Source organism: Austrofundulus limnaeus, unplaced genomic scaffold (assembly GCF_001266775.1).
Source record: "Austrofundulus limnaeus strain Quisiro unplaced genomic scaffold, Austrofundulus_limnaeus-1.0 Scaffold1, whole genome shotgun sequence".
Lineage (NCBI taxonomy): Eukaryota > Metazoa > Chordata > Actinopteri > Cyprinodontiformes > Rivulidae > Austrofundulus > Austrofundulus limnaeus.
The window spans coordinates 5,524,884-5,547,534 of NW_013952403.1; the positions used below are offsets into that span (position 1 = coordinate 5,524,884).

At 38.2% G+C, this 22,651-nt stretch overlaps 1 protein-coding gene across 1 annotated transcript; it reads right to left on the bottom strand.

The window, feature by feature from the left end:
* Nucleotides 1–2,565: 2,565 nt before the first annotated feature.
* On the bottom strand, nt 2,566–22,473 carry ahnak (AHNAK nucleoprotein). Its single transcript, XM_014006480.1, has 7 exons — nt 22,271–22,473; nt 15,186–15,248; nt 11,539–11,590; nt 11,264–11,420; nt 10,874–11,094; nt 7,964–10,753; nt 2,566–7,804 (listed from the first exon to the last, which is right to left on the bottom strand). The coding sequence occupies exons 4-7, from the start codon at nt 11,418–11,420 to the stop codon at nt 3,554–3,556; spliced, it is 7,419 nt and encodes a 2,472-aa protein (XP_013861934.1). The 5' UTR covers nt 11,539–11,590; nt 15,186–15,248; nt 22,271–22,473; the 3' UTR covers nt 2,566–3,553.
* Between the last annotated feature and the right edge of the window lie 178 nt (nt 22,474–22,651).

Here is a 22,651-nt window from a genome sequence, read left to right on the forward strand (position 1 = left end):
TCTGCCCCTTTTTCTCAAATAAATTCAATCAAAAATAATATTTAGTTTATTTAAAAAAGAAAAATACAAAGGTTTAACTCCTGGAACAACAATTCATATTTACATATTTCTCCAACAAATTATTCTTTATCATTCTCTTAAATATACTCATTGATCTGGCATTTTTTAATGTCATCTTCCAGATTATTCCATAATCTTATATCCTGGACTGAAGTACTCTGTTCCTTTAAACTGGTTCTAAATTTGGGTTTAACAAACATCGCTATCCCTTTGAGATTGAATTATTAAAATTATTAGATAGGTAAAGTCTAATATTACAACTAATCATGGATCCCTTTAATAAACTGGCAGGCACAACAGTGATAAAAGACTTYTGCGARGTAAYGCAAAAGAAAAAAATCTCYCATGTCCMCTCTCGGGCTCCGTACAATACATTGTTACTGACCACTACAAATATATTTTTTTGGTTGGCTTCTGCCTTTTAGAAACGTTTTTCATTGCAGAAGTGTGTAAATTTGCAACATGTTTTTACTTGATATAATATTATGAACTGACATACATTTCTTACAAATTAAAACAATCGTTGTCAATATCAAACAGCGTTTCAGTGAGGTGCTGCCCTAAATTTAACATGTCATGGTTAGCACATTCAACTAACAGTAGAGGAGTTGTAATTGTTGTTGCTGACATAATGTTCCCAGAACCCCACAGTCTCCTGAGAAGGACCGACAAGCCCACCATTGTTTAGTTTCAGCAGATGCTACATTCCTCCTTCCACAAATTCAGACTCAGAAACAAGGCTTTCCCTGCAYGATGCACTTTCCTYGCCCTGCACAAGATGGCTGCTCGYACCGACCATGAAAAGTCAYGARRTAGCGCCTCTGGTGAATTYACCATCTATTCACTGCAACAAATTATTTTTATTTTTGAAGAATGAAGGAGAGAGGCAATAACGTTTTTGACCTTGTCTGTGTGTGTGCATGTGTGTCTGTTCATTTATGTCTTTTAGCAAAATATCTAATGAACCACTGGACCGATTGTAGTGAAATTCTCAGACAGTTATTATTAGGTGTATATCTACAACTATTTAATGATTGAACTCAAACCCATTCAAGATGGCTATCTCAGTTGATTGTCCTGAACAAACTTAAAAATGGCTTCAAATCAGATAGTTTTTCAAATATTGAGCTGAACTTAAGTGCGATTGTAGCTGGGAGTCATCCTCAACACATTTTGAGTGTCAACAAATAAGGGCTCACAATATCACTTGTAACTATGCATAACATCATTCTTTACAACTTTAACCCTGTCTTTTATCAACATTATTTTAGTTTAGAACTCTGGCATTTAAGGCAGAGGGTGATATGTATTCATTCACAGACTGCCGAGTCTTTCATGATGCCTTTGAAAGTGAGCTCTTAAAGTTGTTTAAAAAATGAGTCTGCTCTCCAAAGCATACATGTTGAAGAGAAACTTGCAAAACTACAAATCTTCCTGAGGACAGGGCATTCTGTGATTTAAATAGCATGTCTTTTACTTTTTAAAGGCCATACCTTTACACAAAACAATGACTTGTATCCCCAAAGATAAATTTTCCTTTACATTTAAGACAACAACTTGGTTACAATAATTTCTTACTGTGGTATCATAAATTGTTTTGTGACCTTGAAAAAGGCTTCTCTGGAAATTTAGAGCCATATCCTTCTGTCAGTTTGAATATTTTTCTTTCTTTTTTTCTCATTTCACATCTCAAAAACGGCAGCTAATAAAAGAAACAGTTTTAGCACTAAAATCTTAATAGAACAGAAAGTTTAAAGTTTATATTTTAAATAAATATTTTATTGGGTGAAGTTCTGAACTTTAAAAATGCATTTGAAAGGAATATCTTTGTGAAACTGATCATTTAAATACAAACTTTTATGAACCCTAAAGAAGTAAAGCATAGTTCTTACAAAAATTAAATGTTCAGCAAGACAAAGACAAATGTCCTATTATATGCTGATGAAACCTGATGACCCCATCTGTCATATGTATCTGTCATAAACTGTATCAAGGAGGTGAAATGCTGGATGGGAAGGAAATATCTTTAGTTAAATAATAGGAAGTTTAAGGTGGGTATGTTTGGTCAGAATTTAAAAACTTTGCCAGACACTTTACTTTCATTGTTTGATCTTCAGGCCCACAAAGTTCTTTGATAACATTTTTTTACAACTAAAAGCATTTCTAAGCTAAAACCCACAATTTTCATGGTTGGATTATGTGACTGTCTCAACTTTTTTTTTTTCATAATAGGCCATTTTGGACTATCCTGTTTGAAACAGAATTCTTCAGACTGGCTTCCACTTGAAAAACGACAGTATTGCTTTTAAATTAGCATATCTTGACATTCCTGAACTTTTAAATCATTATATTTGGTGATGGTCCTAGGTAATGTTCCATTATTAAACCATGAGATCTGTATCAGAGGTTGATACCAATAATGGATTAGACTGATCCCAGCTCTTTCTGGGATACAGTATAAGTAACTCAGTTGGATCACACACAAAATAGCACACGAAAACAAAGTAAATTCTACAAATCTGTTTACTTAGTTTATTAGGATGAATGCACACAAAAGCATAGACCCAAAAAAATGAAGCTGTTCATCACATCTGATCAATGCTATGCACTTTTCTATCAACACAGAACCTGTTTGCAAATAATGTAAAAAGTGACCGACAAATTTCCTTTAAAAAATTAGTGAAAGCWGTAGAGATATACACAAAAAAGAGAGTGTTAAGATGAAATTAAATACAGTTGATTAGTAAACTTGAAAAATGGCACAATTACAAAAACAGTTTAAAATAATTAAAGTTATTTCATTTGTGTTGTTTATCATAGACTTTAATCAAATGCATTTTGTTTTAAATGAACAAACAAGTACTCTTAGCATTTCAGAGAATTTCCAAACAGTGATTGTCATTGCAATTATAATATTTACAATAATGTGAATCTTTATAATGTATTATAAAGGGCCAGCTCTATGTTGCAAAAATAAGCTTCTGCACTGATTATGTCATCAAAGCATAGAAATAACACCATTTTATAGGTGATAAAATGGTAACTGTTTGTATGTGTGTTTAAATGTATAAAGAACATTTTCCTTCAAAATATCTATTGAAGTGTCTGCTCTGTGCAATAAACCCCCAAACACAAATATACAACACCAGTTCAAAAAAAACATTCATTAAAAATTGAAACAGGACACTAGAACATAATTTGTAATATGGTATTGTTGATCATTTGTGAGATGGCATATGTTCAATAAATCTTGACTATGTACAAAATCAGTATTTATTAATARAGTACAAATTAATCTTATTTACAGTTTTGAAGGGATTTTTAACAATCTCATGCACTTCTAAATAATTATTCTTAAAAAATTATTCATATGTAACAATATAGAGATGGCTCTAGATGCCATCTTCAGTTTTAGAGAACCAAAAATCTGAAAGTTTACTGTATTAGGGAACCATTTTTGAGTGCACAAATGACAGCTTAATTTACCACACCATCACTTTTTTGGTGAAGCTGAAAGCTCAAATTTTGGAAACTTCAAACCACTTCTTGAGCCACTGTCACTGCTTGAGGATGAAGACAATCTTGATTTTTTAGAAGGCACAGAAATATCTGCACCCGCTTCTATCCCTGTTTCACTGTCACTTCCAAGTGTCACTTCATACGAGCCCTTAGACTTAGAACCAAAACCTCCAAACGTGCCAAACTTTAGTTTGCCTTTCTTCCCCTTGACCTGGGTTCCTCCTAGGTCTAATGAAATGTCACCACCCTCAGCTTCTAAATGACCTGAAGGAGAACTAACTGCAAGAGACCCTTCATCACTCAGAGAGGGGGATTGATGTTTTGATTTTTTAAACAGATCCAGTGAAGCTGACTTGCTTTTAGTTGATACACTGACTCCAGGATCACCTTCCAGTTCTAATTTTCCACCTATCCGTTCAGCAGAATGTGCTTTAGAGGTTTTGCTCTCTTTCCCACTTGTGCTTAACATGACCTCTGATTCACAAAGTTCACCTGTACTACTTCCCTTAGCTTTTGATTTTCCAAACAATTTTGGCATCTTTACCTTTACTTTGCCTTCACTATGCTTCAGTTCTGGACTAGGAATCTCGATGCGGGAATCTTGTAAACTCCCTTGGAAGCTTACAGATGGAGACTCTATGTGCATGCCAGCACTGGCTGCAACTTCTGATTTACCTGTTTTGTCATCTTTCTGGCCTTCCACCTTGGGCAGTGCAATACCAAATTTTGGTACCTTGATTTTGGGAAATGTTATTGTAGCTTCTGGATATTGAAAGCCACCAGTTGCACTTCCTGAAATACTTGTACTAATTTCTGAACTACCTTTAGAACTTTCACCTGGCAAAGAAACATTTTGAGTGTTCACTTTAATAGCTTGCCCTTCCAAACAAACATTTGCACTGTCTGTGCCAGAACCAATATTGGCAGTGTTGAAGCTAACAGATGGTAAATCTGCATCAGGTGATTTGAAACCCTCAGATAAAGATCCATCACCTTTCAGTTTTGGTGATTTAATGTCTAATTCTACATCAGGGAAATGAAGCTTGCCAAATAAAGGCTTCTTTACCTTTGCTCCTTTAGTATGAATATCAACACCCAGATCTACCTCTGTTGTTTCTAGATCTGCTTCTGGTTTCTTAGATTTTCCTTTTACTTTAGGGAGTTTAAATTTTCCCTTTTTCCCCTTTACATTAAAATCTATGTCAGGGGCATCAAAACTTGCTTCAGTGCCTGAAAAACTAACTTCTGTTTTAAAATCTTTCTGAATTTTCATAGATTCAGACCCCTCAATTTCTGGAGATTTCATTGCAAACTTAGGACCTTTAAACTTTGGAAATGTAATACCAGTTTTGTCATGCTCAGTAGACATGCTAGCGCTTGCATCTATGTTTCCTATGTTAACTTCTGGTGGTTTGATATTCATTTCACAAGCTTTCACGTTGATGTCAGTTTTAGGAAAGTTGACATCATGTGCGGGTCCTGATTGCAATTTCATTTGAGGTAATTCAAATCCTCCCTTGGACAAYTCAGTATCAATTTTTGGACCTTTTATGTCAATGTCAGGTGTTGTTATTTTCCCTTTGGTTTTTGAAACATCCACGTCACTTTCAACTTTGGGACTTTTCAGATTAATGTCCACATCTGGAATACCTGAACCTGATATTGTTGACATTTTAATTCTGGATCCTTTGAGTTTTACATCAGGACCTTCAACTTCAAATTCTGGCACTTTACCTTCAACTTTGGGTGCTACTGTATCAAGTTTGGCCTTGGGAAGGTTAATGGTCACATCTGAACTTTCCATCTTTGGACCTTTGATGTCAATCGATGGTATTTTGATTTGGGGCATTTTGAATCCACCCCTGGGTCCTTCAGTATCAACCTCTGGAACTTTGATGTCAGCTTCAGGTGTTGAAATTTTACCTTCAATTTTTGGAACTGAAATATCTCCTTCAAACTTGGGACCTTTTAAATTGAAATCCACATCTGGGACAGAAATTTGAGGTCCTGATACCTTTGGCACTTTAAAGTGCGGTCCTTCGATTGTAACACCTGGACTCTGACTTTCAGTCTTGATTTCTGGAGCCTTTAGACTACCCTCAATCTTTGGAATTGATACTTCCACGTCACTTTTAAATTTAGGACCTTTCAGATTTAAATCCATATCTGGCATTGATATCTTTGGTCCTGTGATGTCTGGCAGCTTGTGTTTTGGTCCCTTTAGGCTTCCACTTGAACTCTCAATGTTAACTTCTGGTCTAGCTATTTTGATGTCAGGTGCATTTGTGTCAACACCAGAATTTGGAAGATTAATATCAACTTCAGGCATRTCAACTTTTGGACTTTTAAAGCCAAATTTTGGCATCTTAAATTTGGATCCTTTTGTTTTTGAACCAGTTGCTCCTGCTTCCAAGTCAATTTGTTCACAGCTACTAGACATCCCTTTTATGTTTATTTCTCCATGTTCCAATTGCAAGTCAGTTTCTGAACCTTTGACCTTTGGACCCTTGAATCCAACTTTTGGCATTTTAAACTTGGACTTCTTTGGACTGACTCCTTTTACATCAAATTTAACATCTGGTCCCTCAAGTTGACCTTTGTGGTATCCAATTTCAAAATCTGCAGCTGGCAAGGTAGAGCTTTTTACTGCAAATGAAGGCATTTTGATTTTAGGCATTTCAAGTCCACCCTTTGACCCTTCAATGTCAATCTCTGGAGATTTGATGTTAATGTCAGGTGTTTTGATGTCTCCTTTTATCTTGGAAACATTGACATCCACATCACCTTTGAGTTTTGGTCCTTTCAAGTTGAAATCCATATCCGGCATGGAGATTTTAGGTCCTGAAATGGAAGGTACGTTGAATTTGGGGCCTTTAAATTTGGCATTTGGTCCCTCAATATCAACATCTGGACCTTGAATATCAAGGTCTGGTGCTTTGAGATCAATGTTTCCTTTAGGAAGCTCAATATCAACATCTGGACCTTCTACCTGTGGGCCTTTCATKCCAAATGATGGCATCTTGAATTTAGGCATTTTAATTCCTCCTTTGTGACCCTCAATGTCAATGTCTGGACCTTCAATTTCAACACCTGGTGCCTTTATGTCTCCTTTGACTTTAGGCATTTTAACATCCACATCACCTTTAACTTTAGGTCCTTTTAGGCTTAAGTCAACATCTGGGCTCTCTACBTTAGGACCTTTGATGTTCAGTGATGGCATTTTAAATTTCGGCATTTCAAATCCACCCTTTGGCCCTTCAATGTCAACCTCAGGAGCTTTAATGTCAATGTCAGGTGTTTTGATGTCTCCCTTTATCTTAGGAGCTTTCACATCCACATCACCTTTGAGTTTTGGGCCTTTCAAGTTGAAGTCCATATCTGGCATGGAGATTTTGGGTCCTGAAATGGTTGGCATGTTAAATTTGGGTCCTTTGAGTTTTGCATTTGGTCCCTCAATGTCAACATCTGGACCTTTAATTTCAATGTCAGGTGGTTCCACATCAATGTTTGCTTTAGGAAGTTCAATGTCAACATCTGGACCTTCTAGTTTTTGACCTTTCATGCCAAATGAAGGCATCTTGAATTTAGGCATTTTAATTCCTCCTTTGTGGCCTTCAATGTCAATGTCTGGACCTTCAATCTCAACTTCTGGTGCCTTTATGTCTCCTTTCATTTTTGGCAATTTAATATCCATATCACCTTCAACTTTAGGTCCTTTTAGACTGAAGTCAACATCTGGGCTCTCTACTTTAGGACCTTTAATGTTCAATGATGGCATTTTAAATTTCGGCATTTCAAATCCACCCTTTGTTCCTTCAATGTCAATCTCTGGAGCTTTGATGTCAATATCAGGTGTTTTGATGTCTCCCTTTATCTTAGGAGCTTTCACATCCACATCACCTTTGAGTTTTGGGCCTTTCAAGTTGAAATCCATATCTGGCATGGAGATTTTGGGTCCTGAAATGGATGGCATGTTGAATTTTGGTCCTTTGAGTTTTGCATTTGGTCCCTCAATGTCAAAATCTGGACCTTTAATATCAACATCAGGTGCTTTGACATCAATATTTGCTTTTGGAAGGTCAATGTCAACATCTGGACCTTCTACCTTTGGGCCTTTCATTCCAAATGATGGCAACTTGAATTTTGGCATTTTGATTCCTCCTTTGTGGCCCTCAATGTCAACATCTGGACCTTCAATCTCAACATCAGGTGCTTTGATGTCTCCCTTGATTTTTGGCATTTTAACATCCATACCACTTTCAACTTTAGGTCCTTTTAGACTCAAGTCCACATCTGGGCTCTCTACTTCAGGTCCTTTGATGGTCACTGATGGCATTTTGATTTTCGGCATTTCAAATCCATGCTTTTTCCCTTCAATGTCAACTTCTGGGGCCTTGATGTCAACATCAGGTGTTTTGATGTCTACCTTTATTTTAGGAGGTTTCACATCCACATCACCTTTGAGTTTTGGGCCTTTCAAGCTTAAGTCTACATCTGGCATGTCGATTTTGGGTCCTGAAATGGATGGCATGTTGAATTTGGGTCCTTTGAGGTTTGCATTTTGTCCCTCAATGTCAACATCTGGACCTCTAATGTCAACTTCAGGTGCATCGATTTTAATATTTGCTTTTGGAAGATTGTTGTCAAAATCTGGACCCTCTACCTTTGGGCCTTTCATGCCAAATGATGGCATCTTGAATTTAGGCATTTTAATTCCTCCTCTGTGACCCTCAGTGTCAATGTCTGGACCTTCAATTTCAACWTCTGGTGCTTTGATGTCTCCTTTGGTTGTTGGCATTTTAGCATCCACATTTCCCTCAAGTTTGAGACCTTTCAGATTGAAGTCAACATCATGGCTTTCTACACTGGGCCCTTTGATGTTCAGTGATGGCATATTAACTTTAGGCATTTCAATACCACCCTTTTGCCCTTCAATGACAATTTGTTTAGTTTTGATGTCAACATCAGATGTGATTTCTCCCTTTGTCTTAGGAGCTTTGACATCCACCTCACCTTTAAGTTTTGTGCCTTTTACATTGAAACCCATATCTGGCATGGAGATGTTTTGTCCTGCAATGGATGGCATGTTGAATTTAGGTCCTTTTAGTTCTGCATTTGATCCATCAATGCCAGCATCTAGACCTTTGATATCAAGGTCAGGTGCTTTGACATCAATATTGGCTTTTGGTAGGTTGATGTCAACATCTGGACCTTCTACCTTTGGGCCTTTCATGCCAAATGCTGGCATCTTGAATTTAGGCATTTTAATTCCTCCTTTGTGGCCCTCAATGTCAATTTCTGGATCCTCAATCTCAAGATCTGGTGCTTTAATGTCTCCTTTGATTTTTGGCAATTTTACATCCACATCTCCATCCAGTTTGGGTCCTTTTAGACTGATGTCAACACTTGGGCTTTCTACTTTAGGACCCTTGATATTCATTGATGGCATTTTGATTGTAGGCATTTCAAATCCACCCTTTGGTCCTTCAGTGTCAATCTCTGGGTCCTTAATTTTTATGTCAGGTGTTGGGGTGACTCCTTTTATTTTTGGTGCATTAACATCTACATCACCTTTGACTTTTGTGCCTCTCATGTTGAAGTCCACCTCTGTCATGGAGATTGTTGGTCCTGAAATGGATGGCATGTTGAATTTGGGTCCTTTTAGTTCTGCATTTGATCCCTCAATGTCAACATCTGGACCTTTGATATCAACTTCAGYTGCTTTGACATCAATATTTGCTTTCGGAATATTGATGTCAACTTCTGGACCTTTCAAGCCAAACAATGGTGTCTTGAATTTAGGCATTGTAATTCCTCCTTTGTGACCCTCAGTTTCAATTTTTGGACCTTCAATCTCAAGATCTGGTGCTGTAATGTCACCTTTGATTTTTGGTACTTTAACATCCACATCTCCCTGAAATGTCGGTCCTTTAAGACTGATGTCAACACCTGAGCTCTCTACATTTGAACCTTTTAGGCTAAATGAAGGCATTTTTGTCTGTGGTTTTGTATTCCCACTTTTGTAGCTTTCATGATCTATTTTTTGTTCTTTAACRTTGATGACTGAAGTGTTTATTTCTCCTTTTAACTTTGGCTTTTCACCCTCCTCAATATTAGGACCTGTCATTTTTATTTCCAACTCTGCATCCTTAGTTTTTTGACTTGTAATATTTATTGAAGACGTTGTTGTTTTAGGCATTCTAATTCCACCTTTTGTCTCGTCAATGTCCTCAGATGTCATCTTTATATGAGGCATTTTCAAATCACCCTCTTTTCTATATATTTTCACATCTGGACTTTTTATTTCTATTTTGGGTGGCACTGTTTGTCTTTCTTGATCTGTCCACTTTGAAATTTGAATGTTCCTGTCTTTACCTGACAATGATACCTCACCTGGATGTGAGAAAAATCCTTTCCTAATCTCACCTGTGGTGATTGTTGAMGTAAAGTTAGTATCAACACCTTCTGTATCTCCTTTCATTCTGACCTCAAAAGAGCTTGAACCTTTATTTTGTGGCTGAGTGATGGTAACTTCAGATGTTTTCACCGTTCTTTCAACAAAACTGCTGTCAGGTCCTCCAGTCTGTGTTTTATTTATGCTTGTAGTTGAAATCTGATTGATTTTTTCTTGTGAAGGCAGATTAATTGATCCTCCTTTTTCATCATTTGCTGCTACCCCTGCTCCTCCTGACCCTCCTATTGTTACATGCATAGTACCAGATTTTGAACTGTCTCTGACTGTTTCAAAAACGTGAATGCTTGTAGCTCCCTTCTCTTCACTCCCTCTTAAGATTTCAGTGCCTTCATGACTTGTAACTTCAATGTTAGGACTTTTAACGCTGATACCAGTGGACTCAAAAACACCATCATCTGTATTAACTTTACCTGAAGAGCTGCTATGCACAATTCTCATACGTGGGGAGCCATCTCCACTTTCATGCTGTAACCCTTTAAACTCTGGACTTGACAGTTCTAGTTTCTCACTTATCCCACTTGGCATTTCCACTGTGTAGGTAGTGATGCGACGAGTAATGGTCGTAACTGTGCTGCCATCAGTGCTTGTGCTGCTGTGCCTCTCTGTGCGAACATCCACTCCCTCTGCAAGGTCTTCAGACTTCAGCCTTGGTTTAATCTTTCTTGTGTATATCCTCTTATAGTCCTCATCATCCCCACTCTGTTGATTGAAAGGTACAAGTAAACATACAACATGGCATCTTAGAATATCGTGCAGTAATTCAGAGCTTCCCCCATAGCATTTAGGGTATAATGTGGCTATTTTACAAGTGGAACTTACAAGAATGATGTCTGGACTGGTTGCTCCAAGCCTCCCTTCCCATGTGAGGGTGCCCATTGGAGAACGACATGGTGTACTCGAGGGCGAGTGACAAGGAGATTTATCTCCTTTGTTTTGTAGTTTCAGTCCAACTTTGTGTTTGTTTAATGTCTTCAGTAGCTCTGCTGTCTCCTCTGAGCTCATATTTTCAAAGTATATTGTGGCACCCACAATTTGGTCACCTGTGAGTTACATGAGATTGCAGCATGAACRTCTGTTATAGATACTAAAGCTTCAAAATAAAGTTGTAGGTGATGCAAATCTGAGTTCATGGTAAATTTGACCTCATATTGGAGGTTTTAAAACACTGTTATTATATATATATATACTGCATATTTGAGAATTTGGTACCTTGATACACTTTTCCAGATCGTGCTGCAGGTGACTCTCCTTTCACTTCTTTGACAAAAAGCTCTCCACCAGTTGCCTGCTCTAAGGTCAACCCAGTTTTGTCTGGGCCCTCCCAGTCTGGAAAGAGCACCTCCCTGGTGTCCTCATCATCAGCCATCTGTATAGAGTTAGCCATATAAATAATAAGTTGAAAACAAAAGTCCACTGAGTAAATAACAAAAAAAAAACCTACTACAAGAATAAATAGAGAAAATACAAATTATTTTTTATAATACCTTGTTTGTCTTTTCCTCTTTTTCAGCACTGGTCTGATAAAACGTTGTTTTCCTGCCCAAAGGGAAAACAAATACAGTTCAACATATGAAACAAAATAACAAACTTTCTTTTTTCCAGAGTGAGTTGTGTCTTGGAAAAAAAAAATTTACTATCACCTTTGCAAAGCAGCCCAGATAATAGGACCCAAAGCTGAACACTAGATGGTGTTAAAACACTTTCAGACAATGCAGCCTCTATCTCCCATAACTATTTTGTCGTCTCTTCCTCTCGCTCCATGTGTGTGTCTCTCTTGAATGCTTTAGTGTATGTTTTGTAAATTTGGTTCAAGTCAGACCACACCCTGTTCTGAAGAGAGCAGCCAAATTCTGTGCCTACACCCCAGCTCAAAAGTCAATAAGAAGAACAATGATAGTTAAAGCTACCCAGCTTAATGGAAACGCACACAGAGCTGCAGAAATGCACGAGAAATACACATAGAGCATTAACATGTTGCAGAATAAAAACATAATGATCAACGTCTTTCCTAATAATAACTCCTGTCATCCACAAATAGTAGTCTAATAGGAAAAACAAGCATACATAGTCTCAAAACTATCTTCTTTACATTTTTGACAACTTTACTGCATATTGTTGGTTAAGTAAGTATTTTTTTTTCAATAATTTGCTAAAAAGCATCTCAAAATTAGCTAGTATGCCTATTCCTATATTTCAACACATTTTCTATGTTGACATGTTAAATTATACATTTAGTTTAAGTGTGATTTCGTATTGATTTGTTCTCAAATTTAAAAATAAACATAAACATTAGAGTATCAGCTTTAAGAAGAACAGTTTAATACTATAACACCAGAATGTCACGACATATCTGTGATGTGAAAGTCAAGTTACTGTAGAGGATATGTCATTGTAGGAACTGACAGCTGGTTCATAAGTAAATACAAGGCAGAAAGAGAGACAGGTTTGTTACACACACAGAAAGCAATGAAGCAACTGTAGTAAAGCAAAAGAAGCAAAGATAAAGTAGTCCAGGATTGATTTGTAACATGAATTGCTTATTTAACAAACGTTGTCATTATTGAGTATTTAAAATTGGGTTTATGGGAGAACAACATTGAGTAACTTCACAAGGACGTCAAATAAAACACTGCAAATCTAAGAGGTKACATTTTAATTATATACTTATAAATTCAGAAAAATAATCTCTGGTATATAATTATATATGCACAGTATATGTAAAAGTTTAGTATATGAGAAGGTATTAATGCCCTGGCAATATTTGGACATGATCTGCAACTTAATCTCACTTGTAGGGACAATGACTAAAGGCAAGGACACCAATTATCACTAGTCAATAAATAGACTGGTCTTGTGTGTTAGAGATGCTRAAGAATGTATGCAATGCTTTGAGGTAAAATTAAACCCTTTAAACTGTTCATTCTAAAATAGCCTTTTACAGACCTTTTGGACCTAATAATGCACAGCCACTAAGAATGTAATATCAGAAAGAAGGCTGGTGTTTTTGGTAGAGATGATGTCAGTTTCTTGAAGGTATTTGCAACCTGATCTTTTATTATTTTTCTTGCTTTTCTTCCTCAGGCTTTCTATCGCTTTGTCTGTCAGCGTGACCCAGCTAAGGCTTGAAATGTGAATCTATGAAGAATTCAAACTGGAACTTAATAAGCATCCATTACAGCTGAGAAGTGTGAGTGTRAAGGCACAAACAAAGCATCACAGTGCCTAAGATTTAACTTTACGGCAGGCAACTTGTGAGTTCAGGTCAAGTGACAGTGACACTTAATGARCTGGGTTATTCTGTTATTACCCTTTGAGTGTTCCTTACTTCATATTTCCTGATGCATCTCAGTAATCCAGGTAGAAAAAAAATCAAAAAGAAAAGAAATAAATAAATAGGTCCTCTGGATGGGTTCTTCTTTAGTGAAGTGTTTCGTCTCTCCTCCAAGAGACTTCAGACTGAGGAAGACTCTTGGAGGAGAGACGAAACGTTTCACTAAAGAAGAACCCATCCAGAGGACCTATTTATTTTTTTCTTTTTGACTTACCATACTTCGTATGTTCAGTTTAATCATAAAAACTGACTTTTTTGTGCTTTAAGGCAACTTTCCTTATTTGCCTCATTATTCTAGATTCAATTTCTAACATTACATTGTTAGAGGAGGTAGCGATAAATATGAAAGCTAACAAAAACGAAAAAACACCTCATAAAAAAAGTAAAAATGACCTAATTATTGATTGTCCCACCTCTTTTCTGTATTTGTATTTCAGGTGTAATAATTTGTTGTTTAAATATGTGCTCACTAATTTCCTCTAATGTTTTTAATTTTTCTCATCTTGCATTTTTCCCCTAATATAAACTTGTAATTGATAAAAAAAAAATAGCACATTATTTTGACTGTTACTGTTTGAGAATAGTTCTAAGATTGAGCTCTCAGAGATGAGGTAACGCTTGCAGGAACACAGGATGGGAGGTAGGAACAGAGACAGGAAGAAGGAAGAACTAAAGATATGAAATAAGGGAAAGACCATGAGAGACTGTAAAAAATTGATTGGAATATTAACCTACAGGTCTACATAAAAATGTAAGGGAATTAATTTGACATTATCAGAGAGGAAATAATAGAAAACTGCAGAAGGTACAGTACAAAGCATAAAGTTATTTTATGCTTCTTGTGACCAAACTCATGATATGCCTTTTTTKCTTAGTTCAGACTTTAATATTGCATAAACAACATTTGGAAGTAGAGCAAAAAAACAATAAACTTTATCCGGAATAATCATTTGATTAGATACAGACTGCTGTAAACAGCTGCCGAATAAAAACGCCTTTGTTCTTGGAGTCATAAGACAAGCGGGCAGTGTGTGACTCAGTGTGATCAAGCATAACAATCAACTTGTACTTTGTTGTTCCTGTTTTATTTCTCTCAGATACCATGCAACATTTGTATAGTCACAAACTTAAAGTTTTCTGTAAAAAAACGCATTTGAACAAAAGAAAATTTAAAAAAGAACAAATTCAATCTTTCACTGTGTCACGGAGACCTTGAAAATGATAGGCAGACAGACGAGCTTGTCTGTCTGTCACATTTTATTACGGCCTGGTATTTGTCTTGGTGGGTGGGAGGCGGGGGGCYGGGCACGCAAGCCAAAAGCTTCTGCCACTCAAATACAACCACAGTACACTTCTATGCCTTAATGCCATGTCAYTTACACACACGAGCTCTACATGCTTGGTGTTTTTCCCTTTGTGCCAGGTTTTCTTAGCCAAAATCAAACCCTGTGCGAAGTCCACAGGTTTTTGTTTTGTAAGGGTTTGAATAAAGCTGGTTGTCACTTGCAGAGTGGGGACAGAAGTGAGTTAATAACAAAGGTGCAAGAAGCTGAAACAGCCAAATGTCAAGTTTTACGAGGAAGGTTTTTCACAGCTGAATAGAAAAGGCATGACCATTGAGTTCCAAAGCCTCACAACAGACAGTCCCAACAGTAGTTTTGTGTCTGCTTACACAATACAGAGCTGAACAATGACTCTAGAGTATTGCAGTCGGGTGATGCATAAAGTGGGTTAAGATTTTCTATATGTTTAACCCGTTCCAGATGTAGTGTGGTGATTTTATAGTCTAAGGACACTTACCTTGGATTGCTCAAGCAAAGCCAAGGGCTTCAGTCTGCTACTTGTGTTCTTGATTCTCGACTTCTGTTAGAAGAAACATAAAAACGGGTCGGGGTTTAGTTGTGGGAATTGTGTTCTGAGTTCAACATAACAACTTGCCATGTTTCAGTCACATACTCAACAAGTAATGAAAGCAGTTCCTCACAAGTCAGGCTTGCATTCATGTGTGTCTTCATATGACACACAAAATCATAAATTCATTTGCAATTACTCATGAGATTTTAGTGTTGCATACAGCAGGTCTTTCATCATCAATCAGAGTTTTCAAAGGAGTGGTAATAGTTAACCAACCACTGGTAGCAATCTTTACTCTACTAAGCCCTCTTGCAAAACTCCCTTTAAGTAAATAAATCTAAATGCCTGTGAGGTAAGGCCCTAATTTCATCAACAAAGTGCATAAATAGGCTTGCTTAGTTGAGCTGCACCGAATCAAAGTTTGAAATCAGAAGCTGAATCGTTTCAAACCTAGTCGAAAGGAACTCAAAAAGGAAATGTTCTGCTGTATGTGCTTTTGAATTTTTTTTTTTTTTTTTTTTTTTTGTAGTTCAAATTATAACTTTGTGAAGTATAAAACCACCGAGAGCCAGCGCACAAAAGCCCGATGTAGCAATAAAAATTTGTTGTTGCAATTGTGTTCATCGTTTGGACTTTGAGTGTCAGTCTGCATGCCAAGTCAATCTTGCTGTWACTGGCCCAACTTCTTAAAGGTCTTATGAGGATTATTGTGTCAACCTAGTGGCGTATTGTGAAACAAAGTTTTTCTTTTTTGTCAGCCAGAGTACAAAACAGAACCAGACTTGATGTGTGTGTAGAAAGGCACCTACCAGTGGGAACACGTCTGTCTGAAAAATTCTATCCAACCCCATCATTAACTCCCATCCTGCACAATGACCTATGTTTAATAGCTGAGGTGTTCATTACTTTGGTACAATGTAAACCAAATAACAGTGTCAGTGAGACAGGAAATCGTTCTAATCAGCACAGACTATTATCTCATTATATAGTAAATTAAAGAGAAAATGAGTAAAACTGCTGCTTAAAACCAACATTGGTGCAAATATCTTGAAGTGTTTTTTCTTTAAAGCATGCATTGTTGTTGTTTTTTKAAATGATTTTCATAATGAGAGAGCTGAGATAAAAGCCAGCCAGGACRTAGTTGTCATTATGTGTGTGTGGGTAGACCTACAGTATACTACAGCAGCTGTGTACACTTTCCAGATGATACTCCTGTTACAGAGGTGCATTAATCAGACTGCTAGGCCAGGAACCAATCAGGTTTTATTTGACTCACATCTTTTAAATGTCTGGTTTATTGTTTCATAAAGAGAAACTAGTTGAACAATATGTGATCTCTAAAATGATAACATTTTTATATGTGTAAGAATGTTTTAAAATATTTCCTGACAGTAGTCCTCTTAGGTTATATATTACTACTCTTTGCATCTTTGTGACACACGTCACATGACCACACACTGGTGGTCATCAGCAGAGAACACATGCTTTTCACCTAAAATTACTGCACCAAGTTCATCAAAACAGTTCATGTAGCTTTGCCACTGTGACTTGCTTGTGGAGTTAGCAGCTTACTGCACAACCCCACCCAGGCCTCCAGTCAAACACATTCCTTGATAGAGCTGCCAGGCCAGCTGGAAAGGAGCCCAGCCTCTCCCAACGGTGACTAACTCCAAAGAAATGTCCTCACTCTCTCTCCCTCTCTCTCACACACACAGTAACTTTGGCTTCATTCTGAATCGCCCACCATGTACCCTACTTGAGTGTCTGCACTCTGACAGTCAGTCCACCACACCCCCAGGTTCTGTACAAATACACAACAGTGCCACAATCAGTCCGATTCGTGCATGTACACGCACCACGAAACACAATGTTTAAGTAACAGTGCATACACATGCTCTAMCTGTGGATGTTTACCTGTGCAACAAGTAGCCCTCACTGCGTTAAGTTTAACTGCCTAACTCCTGGGGGCACATACCTGTTTATCTGTCATWAATTTTACTTAGTAGGTCGCAGCACAGTGAAAATGTATTGACGAGGTTGAAGTTTGTCTGCCAACTTGATTGACAAATCTAATCAATTCGGTGTGCAAGAAGAAAAAGAGCAGAGTGACAAAGATTATATTTCACCCATAAGTGTATTAAACACAGTGCTTCTGACAAATGCTAAGATTTGATTAAGACCACATAAAGGACGCCTCTGTGCACTGAGGCGCAGAAGTAACAAGGAGCAGTGAGCAGAATCAGTCTTGTTGTCAAAACAGAATAGACTCCCTGTTCTTCTCACATGCATTGTCGTTTGACATGGCAAGTAAAACAAACAGCAAAAGAGACACACCAGGCCTCGGCCTTCAGTCCTCCCGCAAAGAGGCAGATAGGCCATAAATGTATGACGCATATGAAAGGAACGAGCATCAAAACAAATTGTTCTTTTCTGCTCTCAATGTTTCGAATAACCCTGAACAAAACCACAAGTCCTGTATAAGACCAAAGCTTGCCCCACTGACGCCAGCTTGGCCGACTGCTGATTAAACCAGTGTGAGTTTGGCAGGCGTTAGGCAGCAAATGGAAAAAAAATGAAGAAAAGTTTTTCTCTTGGTTTCTTAAAAGGTCACAAACAAGCCCAACTAGCACTGAAAGCACATTACAGCTCAACCTTCAGTGTGACAAGAGTCAGAGTTTGAGTCTCGTTGGCTTTTTTTTTTCAGAAGATGATAACTGAAGAGTTCTATATTACATGAAAAAGTACAGGATAGTACACAGCTTTCATTACCAGTTGTTTTCTGTCCCAGCCTTTGACTTCTAAAAGTGGAGGAGCTCATTTAGTAAAGGTTCTTCCACATCACGTGCATAGATTTCGAAGGGGTTCTTCTTTTCTTACGAAATGCAAAACAAGCTGCTGTTGGCACAGAATAAAATAGTAACATTTTGAGGGGAAAAAATCCCTCTTTTGCTCTTTTATTCTGAAATGAGAAGTGATCCTTGGCTCAAGCCAGCAGATCATTTCAGAGCCAAAAACATTGAGCAATGAACAGAGTCATAAATACTGTAAAAATCAGACTTGTTTCTTTGATGTCTTCGAGAAGAAAGATGCAAATTTTGAATTGATATATTAGTTTACATTATTGTCATTACTTATTGCTCAGAAACAACTTAGTTTATTTGTGCAGTTTGTTTGCTGCATGGGCTGTTTGAGGTCGAACAGTCGTAAGTCCATTTTTGGAAAAGGTAAAAATGATTTGGTCAGGACAGAAGCACAATAAATGTAAACAGATATAAAACTTCCTTAGCTGCAGAAAGATATTGCTTCAGCAGTCCAGTGGGTATTTAGATTTAAAGCCCACCAGAATTTGTTTAAAGCAAGGAAACGTTTGGTGGTGTGTGTGCCAACCTTGAGTATCTTGTGCCAGATAAAGAAAACCTAAACACAGCTGAATGCTCTTCCAAATTTGCATTCCAGATCTTGTTGCCTGATATTTTGGTCCTCATTCCAAAAGGTTTTGGAAACAGATGTTGCGTGTCATTCCTCAGTTGGGGCAACATGACAGGTCAGAGAGTGAAAGCCAGGTAGATTTTGCTGCAGTACGGCAAAAGTGCTATGAGATTTATTGTTTCTGGGTGGTTCTGTAGTGCAGATGTTTGGAAGAGCAGAGGTGTAAGTTATTGGCTTATCAGGGGGAGGAAAAAGTGATTCACACCCATGTTGAAATCTGCACTCGCTAAAGCCCAGCCAAACACAACGCTACAATAACCCAGTCTGAATATGAAGCACGTGCATGGGTGTGACTGGGTTTGGTGTTCTGTATAACCCATGTTGGCTGTCTCATCGTAACTCTCAAAAAGCTATTTTTCATCATCATGGCAAAGCAACAGTAATGATAAGGGGATCCACAGAGCACATAATGAAACATTCCAACTCTGCACTGGATGTGTGGAAAGGGAGTGGCTGCTTTTGGATTGCCTCGAAGAACTAAATCTAAAATTGAACACCACGATGAAATGTTTATTTGCGACAGAAGGGGAACTACAGTTTATCCAGTCAATTAGGTGAAACTGTGAGTCTGCTGGACTGCCAGAACACCCAACAGCACAAATCATTTTTTTAACGACTGCTAGTTGCGCAACAAATAAACCATGGYGTGACTTCAGTTTACTCTCACTCTTTCTTTTCATCTTTTTCAACACATACACTGCCCTCTTGTTGTCAACCCACTCTGTCCCTTATTTCTAACCACCCACCAAACAAACCTAGGAGGAAATGGCAAAGGATGTGGGCTCGAGACCCGCTTCCGTAAGTTTCGCTCTGGTACGTATGAGCAGCACCGCTGTTCTTGTTCCTGCTGTCAGTCAGCTGCGTCTCAATGCAGTTGACGCAGCTTGGTATGGTTTAGCATGTGGATCTAAATCTTAAGCCATCTTAAGACCCCAAACAGTCATATAAGGCATGGCCTTCTCGTCAGCCCTCTTAAGATGCTGTTTGTCATGTGGGTGGCGAGAGCAATCAAATCAAACGTTGCCATTTTCACCATATCGGCTGAGCTAAATAGAATTATTAAAAAGATTCTTGGCAGATTCGCTGTGCATTTTTCTGAATTTCGAATGAATTACATTAGTAAGCTAACAACATAATGTAGGCTCTGTGCTGCTGCACGAATAGACAGTGCGCGTATTTAGAAAAAACAGTTTCTGCCCTAGGCCAAACTGAGGCCCTGTTAACTGACGAGTATTTCAGCTTTTGACAATCGAGAACAAACGGCTTCACGGCTTAAAATTTTGAGTTAGCTTGTTTATTATTGGGTGTTTTGTAAGCCCACACCTTCAAGGTCTTTAAAAACTGCTAAATTTTTTAATAAAATACACTATAACTCAAGCCAACTTCTCGAAACATCTTTTAGTTCTGTGACAATTTGGCCCTTTAAGCAATCTTTGTCGCCATTCATCACCTTGACAAGAGCAATTTGAGACATGCCGCACATTCACAGCTGCAGGGTACTTATCGTTGGTTAAGTGCACGCAGTATAGAGAGCACTGTACAGAACTACGCAGAAAGTAACACRGACTTCAGGGTGTGGCAGAGGGGGAGCTGTGAAAGCCAAGCAACTGCAAAGGGTGAAACAACTTTCGGCTTAGSTTTAGAGGATTACGTCTGTTTCTTTGATTCTTTATTTTCCACAACTCGAACATGTGCTTTATAAATTAAAGACAGACAAAGCTATGTGTATTCGTACATCAAACAGATGTATTTTAAACACAGCTTAGTTCAAAAACCTATTTAACTTGTCCATTTTCTGAAGTGCGCTACTTGTGTTTCCCAAAAAGTGCTAAGTCTTAGCTCCCCTCTCCAGCCCCAAACCTGGTTTCAATTAGCTTGTCTTTCCAAACCACTACATTCCATAACTCCCCTCCTCACCCCAGTCCCGCCCATCCCCCTCCCTCCCTAACACTCTCTTTCCCTGTCTTCCTCCCATCCTTGCCCCCCTACACTCCCTGGCATGACGCCCAGGTTAAGAAACTCAAGGTTAAAGCGAACTCATCCCCTGCTTAAAACTTTTTAAAAACCATGAATCATAAAGTATTTCCAYGCACCAGAGTCAAACAGCCGTGTGACTTTTAAAGTTTTTATGAAGAAAAACGAAACGCGCTGTTGGTCAATGAAAAACAACGCAGAGTGAGACAGTCTTAGGAACATCTTTCRCGTTTCTCACAATTGTTTTTGCATTTAAAATGACCATAAATACGAYTTGTTTACGTTGCATAACAGGTCAATACGTTTTCAAGTACTAAGGGGCCCACTGTAATGACTGTCTGCGGTCCGTAGTATTTTCTTCTGCCCTTTTTTTTTTTTCCAGGCTGTCGAGGGTGTGCCCGTCCGAGGAGACAGCAAAGCAAGAAAGGAGGGAAGGAAGAAAAGAAGAAGGAGAAGAAGGGAGGTGCAGGAGAGGGATCCACACCCAAACTTGTTGCTGCAGTCTCGCACCGGGAAGTACCTTCACTTTTTCTACTTCCAAGCTTTAATAAAGGTGATAAACTGATAAGGAAAATACATCAACCATAACATAAACACAATCTGTCTCCCTTTTTTTTTATTTTTCCTTGCTGGCACTTTCTGACTTCCAACCACATCTCTCTCTCTCTCTCTCTCTCTCTCTCTCTCTCTCTCTCTCTCTCTCTCTCTCTATGGATAAAAGTTTTTTTTCTAAAGGACTGTCTCTTAATAAGTATGCAGAAGACATCTAATTTACACAAGTCAAAAACCCACAGAAAACTGCTTATGTGTACATACATACACTCTAAAAATGAAATGTTGGATTTACTTAACCATGTTATGTGACCTGGTTCCACTTAACTGAGTTGAGTAAATTCAAAGCAACATACTCATGTTCTTCGGCTAAAAAACTGGTATATTGCTCTGAATTTACTCAACTCAGTTAAGTGGAACCAGGTCTTATAACATGGTTAAGTAAATCCAACATTTCATTTTTACAGTGTAGTCTTTTCTATAGTTTCTGAACTCATATCTGGAATCCATTTAGGGGGAAAAAGAGCTGATTTCACACTTACGTCCGTGTTAAAAGCCACTGATAAAGATAAAAGTGAAGTGCGCAACTCCAGTAAAACCCTGAGCGTTCATTTGGCTGCAAAGTACACACCCACTTCTCCTGCCTTGCTCTCAGTTTTAAAGTGTGTATTGAGTTACACACRAACTTAACGGCAACTTAAACAACAGAAACATAGGGACAAAAACAACGGAAGCTCAGCTTCCCTTTGGAAGAASCACAGGACTTCACAGCAGATAAGCATGTGCACCAAAGTAGGACAGCATCAGTGTAATCTTACAACACATTCAGAAATGCTTCCTGACATTATAAAGGAGCATTTAAGTTCTGCAGAGTAGTTGATAAAACCTTAGTTGTTTTGTAGGACTGGTTCATTTGCAGCACAGACACAGCAAAATACAAGTTGGYAAAGTTCAGCAGTCAAAAATAAACCCACTTTCAGTTGATTGGATAAARCAGAAAAAAGTGCAACCTTTACCTGTGCGCAACTTTTGCGCCCAAGAAGCCTCACACTGACTTGAGCATCCTCGAAAACGCGTCTTCTCCCCTTCTCCCCTGCCCAAGAAGAGCACGTTCACTCTGTCACAAGTTTGCAGTCTGTCAGGAGTCTGTTGCTGTTTTTCCCAGTTCTCTGTCAACCAGAGTTCCAGGGCGTTTTCTCCCCCCCACCTCCTCCTTTTTGCCCTCCCTCTTTTTCTGCTCCGAGTTGATTTAAGCCTCTTTTTTTTTGTTTTTTTCCCCACTGTGTGACTTGTCTTCTGGGCTAAGCAGAGTGATTGGAAAGGGAGCTGGGTAGGGCTCCTGGTTCTCAGAGGGAGGGGAATACAAGGGAGGGGACCTGTGTGAGGGAGTGGTCCTC